The 12,494-nt window shown below is 33.7% G+C and overlaps 1 protein-coding gene across 5 annotated transcripts in view; it reads right to left on the bottom strand.

Moving 5' to 3' along the window:
* The window catches only part of LOC110447366 (glutamine-rich protein 2-like), a 52,823-nt gene extending 42,867 nt beyond the window's left edge, over window positions 1-9,956 (bottom strand). For all 5 annotated transcript variants that reach the window (XM_021492996.1, XM_021492994.1, XM_021492997.1 and 2 more), the window contains exon 1: window positions 9,380-9,956. In XM_021492996.1, the coding sequence (XP_021348671.1) occupies window positions 9,380-9,811 (432 nt within the window). In that variant the 5' untranslated portion in view covers window positions 9,812-9,956. The remainder of the gene's footprint in view (window positions 1-9,379) is intronic.
* Window positions 9,957-12,494: the final 2,538 nt, after the last annotated feature.

Genomic DNA, 12,494 nt, shown 5'->3' with positions numbered 1-12,494 from the left:
TCAAGACGATCACATGTAACTTTAATCTTCTTATATTGATCAGTATCTGTAGAGCCCAGAGAAATATATGTATAATGTATCATTTAATTTAACAGTGGCTTCACGTCTATTGTCCTGGTAGTGGTCTCATTAAATTTTAACATTGTATACGCTAATGTTCTCAGACATGCCAATATGCCATCTTTCAATGTGCAAAATTCTGAGACATTGCTGAATGTTATCATTTCTATGTGTGATATTAGGTATTAAACAATGCATTGTCATCCTCAGATGTATTATGGTCTTAGACATTGCATTGTCATCCTCAGATGTATGATGGTCTTAGACATCACATTGTCATCCTCAGATGTGTGATTGTCTTAGACATCACAATGTATGCATCCTCAGATGTATAATGGTCTTAGACATCACAATGTCATCCTCAGATGTGTGATGGTCTTAGACATCACAATGTCATCCTCAGATGTATAATGGTCTTAGACATCACAATGTCATCCTCAGATGTATAATGGTATTAGACATCACATTGTCATCCTCAGATGTGTGATGGTCTTAGACATCACAATGTATGCATCCTCAGATGTATAATGGTCTTAGACATCACATTGTCATCCTCAGATGTATGATGTTCTTAGACATCACAATGTCATCCTCAGATGTATGATGGTCTGAGAAATTGTATTGTCATCCTCAGATGTATGATGGACTTAGACATCACAATGTCATCCTATGGTCTTAGACATCACAATGTCATCCTCAGATGCATGATGGTCTTAGACATCACTATGTCATCCTCAGATGTATGATGGCCTTAGACATCACAATTTCATCCTCAGATGCGTGATGGTCTTAGACATCACAATGTCATCCTCAGATGCATGATGGTCTTAGACATCACAATGTCATCCTCAGATGTATGATGTTCTTAGACATCACATTGTCATCCTCAGATGTGTGATGGTCTTAGACATCACATGGTCATCCTCAGATGTTTGATGGTCTTAGACACCACATTGTCATCCTCAGATGTATGATGGTCTTAGACATCACAATGTCATCCTCAGATGTGTGATGGTCTTAGACATCACATGGTCATCCTCAGATGTTGGATGGTCTTAGACACCACATTGTCATCCTCAGATGTATGATGGTAATAGACATCACAATGTCATCCTCAGATGTGTGATGGTATTAGACATCACAATGTCATCCTCAGATGTATGATGATCTTAGACATCACAATGTCATCCTCAGATGCATGATGGTCTTAGACATCACAATGTCAGCCTCAGATGTATGATGTTCTTAGACATCACATTGTCATCCTCAGAAGTGTGATGGTCTTAGACATCACATGGTCATCCTCAGATGTATGATGGTCTTAGACTTCACAATGTCATCCTCAGATGTGTGATGGACTTAGACATCACATTGTCATCCTCAGATGTATGATGGTAATAGACATCACAATGTCATCCTCAGATGTGTGATGGTATTAGACATCACAATGTCATCCTCAGATGTATGATGGTCTAGACATCACATTGTCATCCTCAGATGTGTGATGCATGTCCTTTGTTCATACACATATGTAGACATACAATTGTCTATCAATTCAACTGTCAAACTGTCCTGACTTCTGTCACCTAGCTATTGGCCCTTGGGAGGGATTCTTTATTTTAACTTTCAAGCATTCTTGATTGTTTATCGCCTACATACACCTGTCCGTTTCACTCCAGTACTAAGTACTAATATAACCAGTGATAAACACAATGACAACCTGTCATAAATACAACCCTAACATGTGACCTGAATTCCTAGCCGTTTGAACAACTATAGACAGGATTAAATGCTTACTAATCTGGCTTTGCCAAGACCAGAGAAGCCAGGCATGAAATAGCCATTATATACACCCTTGAAGCTTTCTCACTAAAGAAATACATGAACCACAGCGAGATTGCCTCACTCTAAAACCCTACGTTTAAACTGTGCAGATCTAGACACTACTATCAGACTTGATCAGATCTGATAAATGTATATGACTATCTGACAGGTTTTCTACTGAGAACTGACAGACCCCACAATATCTACAAATCACAGTCAATGGTGGCCAAAGTCTTGCTGACATGGTTATTTCCAGGCTGTATAGACCATGTTCACTTGTGAATGTACTAGTTGTAGGGTACTATGCATTTAAATCCACCATCGACATTGACAACACATTAGATTAATTGATATTAAATGTATATATAAAGTCCCATTCTGATCTGTATAATTGAAGGAATACAGAACGTGTGACAACACTGATATCAGAGGATTTTATTACAATTTACTATCAAATATATATATATATTATATATATATACAAAGATATACGATAATTACAAAAGACTCAACAGGAGACATGGAACTAATATATATGTATATATATACCACACACTAGATACTGAACCCTCAAAACCACTTACTCCATACTGTGATCAATCATATAAGAACTTAAGGATCTCCATACCATGACTGCCAAAAGCTGTTACTATAAGTATTGGAAACTGTTTTTACCGCATGACTTAAGTCATGATAAATCATTTCTGAAAAGAAAATCATATCTTGCGGGACATTTCTGAAAATCAATAAAGATGTAAGAAACAAAATATAATCAACAAAGGTGTCCCGAGTATAAAAATATAACAGGACCAGACCAAGATTTGAACCCTGGACTTCAGATTGATTTGCTATCACTGTAACCGATTGAGCTACCTGGTCAATGGAAGTGTAACTAGCAAACTACAAAATTATAGAACACCCTAACACAAAACATATCTACATAATGAATAGGTAATACAAACCCACTTCATACTAGAACTTTCTAACACAATCACCACAGACTAGATAAATAAATAAATAAAAGTACAACATTTGATAGCGCCCTATCTAGCCAACATAAGCCACTCTAAAGCGCTTTACAGTACATAGTCTATATGTATACAATTTAATACAATGAATACAATTAGCATATATATACATTAATCAAAACAATTTTGAGGAATTCGCAGGAGCTGAGTTACCTATACCACCTGGCTAATATCTCCCTATGTGTGGATGCCTGCGTGTGTGCTGGAGATGTATTGTGTTCTGTTTGTAGTGGGACCGTACTTTCAATGGTATCATTTATAGTGCCACCTCACTTGAATGCCACAGCACAGATAATGCAACATCCACGCCAGACCATTTTATACCCCACCTGGGTTGTTGGAGTTGTGTTGGCTGGAGAAAAACACTTTCTCTGAATATTCCATGCGTACGACGACTTCGGGGATCAAACCCCGGCCGCCTGTGTGGAAGGCCGGAGTGTTAACCACTCAACCAATCCGGCCATTTAGATGCAGAACTTCCTAAATGCTACCAAAACCAACGCTGTATACCACAACATATCCAATACTATAAGTAGCAATGCACTCCTATACAAAACATCCAACACTATAATTATGAGGTACCATGGTGATAACAAATATCCATATGTCAAATTAGGAGTTATAAGCAATAGGGACAGCAGATTGAGTTTAGTTTCTTCAAGGTCCCCTTAGCAATCGACACAACAGGCCTTTTGATTTTCCCCTGGGCTTGCTTGGGTTAGAACTACCCCGTAACTTAAGACACTGCATATAACTACATCAGATCTCTATCTCAAAACACTGATGTTGTAATCAAATCTTCCCTGTCCATCACCAAACCCTAAATAATGTGATCAGCTAACAGGAATTAATGGTAAAAAGTAAAACTACAACATTAACTTTCCCATTCTAGAAATACACCTCTTCAACATGTTTGACCAATACCAGAAATAAAGCAGACCTACACATGCTGGTCTATTTTCAGTTACAAAGGACACTTCTGTTCCTGTTCTTATTAGCCAAATTTTACGGTTCCTTTTAACTTCTAAGTTAAGCCACTGGCCAGACTTAATGGTACAGTATGTACAGAAGTTTAACTTAGCAAATAAGATTACGAGTATACATAATCCCGCATTACTACAAGACCACAGAAGTTTAATTACACTTCATTACATAGTATAGCAATCAAAAAAGGTTTGGACATTTCATTTCCTTATAAGGATTGATCAGATGCATATGTATGAATATTCATGCTGCAGTTTGGTCAGTAAAAAAACCCAAATACACAAGTTTTACAGTGATTGGAATTTTGTGAGCAAATATCATTATTATTTCCGAAATTGATGATACTTTTGAAGTTTTATCTCTAGTTTTTAATCCTGCATGAGCTGTATTGTAGATATCACAATCAAAATGAAAGAGAATAATTTATGATTATATGTAGTGCTCCAGATAGATTGTGTGATAGTGTTTACTGCTTAAATTCAGTGCTTAATGCTTTAATTCAGACAAGATTGTACTGTAGCACATTACACAAGATTTTACTGTAGGACATATTACACAAGATTTAATTGTAGGACATTACACAGGATTTAATTGTAGCACATTACACAAGATTTTACTGTAGGACATTACACAAGATTTTACTGTAGCACATTACACAAGATTTAATTGTAGGACATTACACAAGATTTTACTGTAGCACATTACACAAGATTTTACTGTAGCACATTACACAAGATTTAATTGTAGGACATTACACAAGATTTAATTGTAGGACATTACACAAGATTTTACTGTAGGACAGTATACACAAGATTTTACTGTAGCACATTACACAAGATTTTACTGTAAGACATTACACAAGATTTTACTGTAGCACATTACACAAGATTTTACTGTAGCAAATTACACAAGATTTTATACAGTATACAGTACATTAATAACATTATGTACCTGGTATATATATATGTAAACAATGAATAGATAAGAGATTGAAGAAAAGCCTTCACATTATCTCAGGCAATTCTAACACCATTGCTATGGAATCAAAGACATCAAGGATGAATTGAGGACACACTTGGAACGGCTACCATGATTGTTTCAGTTGACCAATAAACAATGAACTACAAAGTGCCCATTAGGTACCACTACCATATATCTACAGTATTGCCCTTTGAAGACACTTGACATTGATTGTTCTAGTTTACCCATCTGTACAAATAGATATATATTTATTTTACCTTTTAAAAACAATTAACTTCATCCCAGGTGCTCCTACCTCAAGGTATGTATAAATCCTGTATCATTGAAAAACAAGGCACTTTACCCTTGTGTACATTTTGACCCCATATTTGTTGCACCCTTCCAAAAAAAACAAATCATTTTATTCAAACCAACACTTTAATAGTTGAATCTTTGGGTGTGTTGTCAGGGTATTCCTACCTATATATCTTGGACTAAGAGATTTAGACCATATGCTTCTTCTCAATTTGATCAAGTATGATGATCTAAAATCTATCCTGGATGTGTCTGCTGTATCCTTGAACAATGTACATCCATCTAACTGTATAATCTACCTAATTTGGTGCTGTACCAGTTATTGTAAGCATCAAGTCAGAAGTGAAGTTTTAGTACACTGGTAACATTACAATTATTTCACTAATTATTACTTTCTTGCATTTAACATATCATTGTATAACAGCCTTCTTGAAAAAGTCTGTTATTGTATGGCACACCCAACTTTGTTCTGTTAGATTTTTAGTGGATATAATTTAATCCTCATGATAATTTCACAAACCAATTCAAAATTTCAAGACAAATATTTGGCACCCAGAAAAATCTGCTGTTTAAGTAAACTAAATCTAAACTGTCTGCAACAAGAATACTAAAAGTTTTCATATTTATTTCAGTTCATTAAGTCTGTTGCAGAGGTCTTGGAAAAGGAGCGGAAATAGCCAATCACTATTAAGTTGAAACCAGACAAGGGTGAACTGTCAATAACACAAGAATACTTTGTAGTTCAGATAAAATGGGATAGGTTTATAGGTAACACTTCTATGACAAAACTTCACCTTTTAACAGATTACCTGTTTGTATATATAAATGTACTTCTACCATCCAAACACAGGTATCGTAAAACCACTGACAAGGATACACTCATGTAAAATGGTTTTTAAATCACCTGAAATCTCCATATTATAAATTGAGTGTTTAACACAATCTTTTGAAGATGGATGGTCTTAATTTAATTTCTGCTTAAGTTTTATAAATTGATCTTTTTAAGTTTTATAAATTGATCTTAATGGCAGTGTTTTCAATTTATTTCCCAGATAGAGAAATTATTTCAAAATGAAAGCTAACTTTATCATGGCCTGATTGAAATGTTATTAATACAGATATGATCTAACTGTAACACACCCTGAAGAAAGGCATGTTGTTTAACGGTAACCACCCACATACAGCAAGTCGACGGGGCAGTAGACGGGGCGACCACTCAGACATACAAACAGCCAACAAATATGTAATGATAAACCATACACAACACTTCTATTGATTCAAACCTTACTGTACTAACAACCCCTAAACATTTCTCAGCTTCAACCAACCGGTAGGGATTATATATATTGTTTCCTTTCATGAAATAAATAATTGAGAAGTATGGTAAAGGACAAATGGTTTCTGCAGTAAAACAGTACTTTCTATCTGCACACACAACTCTGGGGTTATTGAAATACTTGGAAATAAGCCAGTAGTAACAGGTGGGCAGAGAAAGGGTTTATAACAGAAAAGAAACCGTTTTGAAATACATATGTATACACAAAAGGGCACTTTTTATAATGATCCACCTTGCCTGACTTCAACCTTTAATAAAAGACAGTGACAGTATCATATATTCCTAGTTATATACATGTAAACTGATCATGACCAACCTTGAACTGAGAATGAGTCTGTTCGCTCAGACAACGTGATAAAAACAGCTATAGTTCAGTTAATATTACCGGTACATCAGTGTAAGGATTTTCAAAAACTCAATGGTAAACTTGAGTTGCTAATAAAATGTGCGACTTGGGGTTTGTCTTTTGATAGACATATTCTGATAAAACTTATTTTAATCACCTGTGGTTAGGATTATGGTCATGTGATGATGGTTAACAAATATAACTGGCTTTATATGATCTGCATCCTAAGTTCCTACAGTTGGCTAATATCTAACTGCTACGGTATGGTAACCAAATAAAACAGCTACAATGCATTGAATATATCATTCAACCCTTTGATTCAGAAAACGGACAAAACAATGAAAATTTTAACATCTTTAACAACTTTGTGTCCAATCACTGAATAATTAGTATCAAAATGTGAAATTTAGTAATTTGAATGCTTGTAAGCTTGAATTTAAGTTTTTACAAAATTTCACAGAAATAGATAACTATGTTGGATTTAGTGCCTTAATTGTGTACAAGAATCACCATACTGAACTTAAATTCCAGGTTTTTTTAAAAGTTTAAATTAAAATGACATCTAACTGGCATATTTGTTATTTTTTGCTGTGAAATGGAAAATGAGCAGATCAATCTCAGGTTATGTTGTATCAAATATACTTGTTTTCCATTTGACATTCTGGAATTTGGTATTTGTTCGTAAATGTTCGACCATTCATTTCATCTCTAATCAATACACAGGGGTGTACAACTCCTCCAACCCAAGGCCAAGTACAATGAGATTCTATATTTACTAAATAATGTTTAAAACCTTTCTGGTGGCATGGGCTAGTGAATCCTATTGTATACCCCTGAATACATCTTTTTGTTACATTCCATGAAATATATAAAAGACTGCTATATCTAGCCCTTAAGTTATCTTCCAACTTTTATGCAGCCAGAATAACATATTACATGATAATTAAGATGTTGCAGATAGTCTAAAAATAAAATTAACAATTTATAATAATTATATCTCAAACAAGCATAAATAATAATAGTATCTGTGGATAATTTATTTTCATGGGGTTCAAATTTCGTTGTTTTCATATACTACCCTGTTTCAAGGACATAATATTTCGCTGATTTCTGATTTTCCCCTATCTATATCATATCGAATTCATGTTTTCATGGGGATTTCATTTCATGGATTTTTGTTATCCAGGAAATAAACAAAATTTGATTGTCCCATGAAAATTTATGATTTTACAGTACTGTATACAGGGAATTTTTTGTCCTATCAAATTTTCGCTCTTCACTGTTAAAATCCATATTGGCCCAGCTTTAATTTTGCCTTTTACATTTAACTTAAAATGTTGATTTATATGCAGAAAATCTTAAAAATACACAACTCGGAAACTTATATATATTAAAGTACACAAGTACTGAAATATCTTATGTACAGACTCTAAAATGAATGAGTACCAAAAAATGTTTCCAATGCAACCCCTACTGTCAATGTAATAGTTGAAACGTGTCTATATTCCTGAAAAGTTCATCTGAATTGAAATATAAATATTTCATTCTGTCTATTTCAGCTTTTATGAGCTTTGGTTTGGTTTAGAATTCATAAAAAGAAAAACTATAGTATCGATTATTTTCTGTCTTGTGTAATTTTATAAAAACTGAAACACTACTTATTCATATTAGGAAGGTGGCAAGGTTTGTCAATATTTAAATAAAACTTGAATTTATATCTTTTTGGTATTTAATGTGTTGTGCAACTTTGCAAATATTTGTCAATTTGAACAAAATGTCTTTGAAATGTCTTTTTCTGTAAAATGGCATGCATTCTTTAAAATACAGACAGGGGTAAAAATGATGCTTCCCTGTAGTTTCTGTACATACAGTCTTATCTTCATTTTAGAGGGGGCTTAAGAGCAAAACATTTATCGATTTTAATCTTATTAAGAAAAATCAAAAAGGATATAGAAGAACAAAAAAAAAACTTGAACTGAGCGTATTTTATTAAAAAAAATACATCCGAGTAAATTTGTTAGGGTTTATTTTCCTGCTAGTGCTAAGAATAGTTTACCCAAATGCTGAAACATATATATCTTTCACTGAAACTTTTTATCCGGGTACCAGTCCTGAAATATCCCAGTTTCAAAATCTCAGTTTGTAACTTACCCTGTTAGAAAATGTTTCCTATCATAATTTTGGTTATACTGATGAACATTGACTGAACAGTAGTATAATCAGTCATTAGTCAAAAACAGCCATATCCCTTGAAAAAATAAAATAAAGAGGGGGCGTGGTTAAAATTTAGTTATTTCTTAGTAAATCAATCATCCTCTTTAACTTGTAACTGTTGTCATATTGGGAATTTACAACCTCTAAGAATAAGCTGATATCATCAAATGAATTAATCAAATGATTCTTACAATTCAAGTATAGTGCTTTGTATATTTAATTTCTAGAAGGCTTATGAGATATAATTACAGTAGCAACACCTGGGTATTGCAAAAATGCAAAATAAAATTTCAGCTATTAATTTACTCTTACCTTGTCAACACCATCGGTATTTGCATCAACTTTCTTTTTTAGCTGCATGTATTGCCACATTTCTGAAATAGGTCTGTCAGACCTATCAATTAAATCATTATTAGACGGAATTGCATTCAACTGTTCCATCTGCATGCTCAATTTTGCCACTTTAAGCTCCAGTTGATGGTAAGGAGTACCGCTAGTTTTGCCGGTTTCACTCGTGCCATCTTCAGAATATGTGGAAATACCACTGTCTAAGTCACTGAGACTTGACTTCTCTCGTCTTGACAATAGATCCAATTCATTTAAATCAGCTGTTGAATCGGTAATTTTCAATTTCTTTAACATAGCATGGAGCAATGAATGAAGAACGTTGAAATTAACAGCCCCTATTTCTGGTGTACCCAGGGCTAGATCAACCATCTGGGGTAACAACACTTTTGTCGGCATCTTGGCTGCTTCTGTTACCGACGAATGACAGCCAAAAAATAAGAAAAGGGGATTTAACACTCCAAACAGCAGTTACATGTCCGGAATCACATCGTTACCGACCCCGTCAATACCATGATTTTCTCCTTCACTGTTTACAATAGGAATAGGATTACTGCGCCTTCACTTCCGGTTCAAAAATAGCCGACTTGTAAAAATCGACGTTTTTTATTTACCATCAAGATAAAGATTAATCAAAAGATGTATACTAACAAAGAATCTTAATTCTAACAGTTACTTCCTCATAAAAACGGTTTAAAATTATATAATAAAGCAAACTATATTTTGATAAAGGCGTGCTTTGGCGCATTGACTGTCGTTGCTCTTGGCAACACGAAGCTAAAAGATTTCTACTTTCGTACTGCATACCACGTGATGTGTTACATTCAGGAAAATGAAATCCAACGTTAAATTAATTTCGAATAAGCTTCGATACATTTTAATACTACTTCATCCTTCATTCTTTATCAGGAATCAAGACATCAATTAATCCGACAAACAGTAGGCCTATTTCACTTCATAACACATTTAACACGGCAAGGGAGATAACCTGTCAATCCTTTCGGCGGGAACAGACAAAGCTTCTGTCTTTAACGAGAATGTTAAATATTTATGTTTTCTTGTTAAAAAAAAGTCAAAATTAATAAAAAAATAAATAAAAATAAAATAAAAAAACACCGATTGATTATTCTCCCCGTTACTGTAACCAAAACGGGACAGCACCCAAAACGGAACACTTGGAACGCCAAATTAACATAGATCTCTATATGAAGGTACCACTTTTTGACAACTAACTGAAGATAGGTCCAATTTAATTGAAGGTTCAATTTAATTGAAGATAGGTACAATTGAATTGCAGATATAATCAATTTAATTGAAGACAGGCTCAATTAATTGAAGACAGGCTCAATTAATTGAAGATAGGTTCAATTCAATTGAAGATATATTTGTACATATCTATATATCTTTATATATTTAAAACGACGTCTTTTTTCATATCATAATTTGCAATAATATTATTTATCATATAATGTACTGTGTTACATATCAGCCCTTTGATTGGTTGTGAATTTCAATTGTGACGTCACGCCTATGATAAGTATATGACGTCACAGACTTACGCAATGGAGTCAAAACGGCGGCTTTTTACATTTCAAGGTTGCATGAAAATTGTCGCTTTACATTTGACGAATAAATGCCACAAATCTTGATTATGTGATAAAAATGATCTTACACTCGTTTTCATTTCATATGAGATTTACTATGAAACTCATCACGAAATTTTCAGTTTGGCTCGCCAGAGGCTCGCTAAAATGAAAATTTCTTAGACTCGTTTCATAGTAAATCCCATATGTGTGACCCCCTTGAACGCAACCGTGCGGACTAATCAACTTCATTTATAAACTGTTGTGAAATATTTCTACTGATCATGTCACACACTCTGATTGTTGCGCAACATTTGTCCCGTTACATAGCCTAAGCGCGACATTTTTCGGAAACTGAAACGGCGTATTGCGATTTTTTTTTCATTATTGATTCTATTTAACAAAAGCGTAAAGTGTTTCATTCTATTCAGCCAAGACTCATTCTTATCAGGACAAAATTAGTTTATTTCATGTTTCGTTATTTTACTACTATACGTCATCGAAGTTTCAATTTATGCAAAATGTAGATACGTCAAAAACAACTACTGGACAAATTTCGGAATTTTTAATAATGAGCCTCGACTTACAAACTGGTGGATATCAACTAAATGTAACGCCAATCACAGCTTATTGGTGAAATATACACAAATGTACATATCATCATCATCATCATCATCAATTAAATCATCATCATCATCGTCAATACAACAACAACAAAATCATAGCAGGATCGTCGTACAGTAACGTCACAATGTACATTATCAAGGTAGTTTAGGCATAATTGAAGTTATTTGCTCTTATAATTATGAATACATTTTTTTATCCTTTCCTTATTAGACATTACAGCAGACTATTCATTTTCATAACTAGTTTAACAAGAAATAGTATTTACCCAAAAAATCCTTCTTTTATTAGCTTAAAAAATATATCTAACTAACTTACGAAGGAATGGTTTACGGCAGATTTATGTAATTCAATCGTAAATCATTGTACCTATTTTAAGTTATGATTCATCTTCTTTATATGAGTTACAAATAGTACAGATTTTTTTTTATATCGTTAAATAGTTACATTTATATCACCCTGTCTAAATAGTTAAGGTATCATACGGTTCGGACAATCTTAATTTAGACATTTCATAGGTATAAATTGTGTCAAATAATACTGCACGGTAAAGGGATTTGCCAAATTTGGTTGAAGACTCAAGTAAACCAATACAATGTAGTTGACTTTAATAAAAAAAATCTTTTCTTATTAGACACAATATATACTTGTATGGTTATAGGTATAGTGTCTTGTCCAAACATCTCCGAAGCCACGAGAAAATAGGTAGCGTTTAACGTTATCTTGTTAAAAACAACAAAAACAAAAACACTCTGTCCACAGAAACTCTAATATATTTGTTAAGAGTCAGCTTGAAAGCATTTCGCTAACCATAACAATAGTCATTTATTAAATCTAATCATAAAAACAAATACACTGCACTCCCCTCCCCCCCC

This window comes from Mizuhopecten yessoensis, unplaced genomic scaffold (genome assembly GCF_002113885.1).
Source record: "Mizuhopecten yessoensis strain PY_sf001 unplaced genomic scaffold, ASM211388v2 scaffold3339, whole genome shotgun sequence".
Classification (NCBI taxonomy): Eukaryota; Metazoa; Mollusca; class Bivalvia; order Pectinida; family Pectinidae; genus Mizuhopecten; species Mizuhopecten yessoensis.
This window is presented reverse-complemented; position numbering and strand designations above follow the sequence as displayed.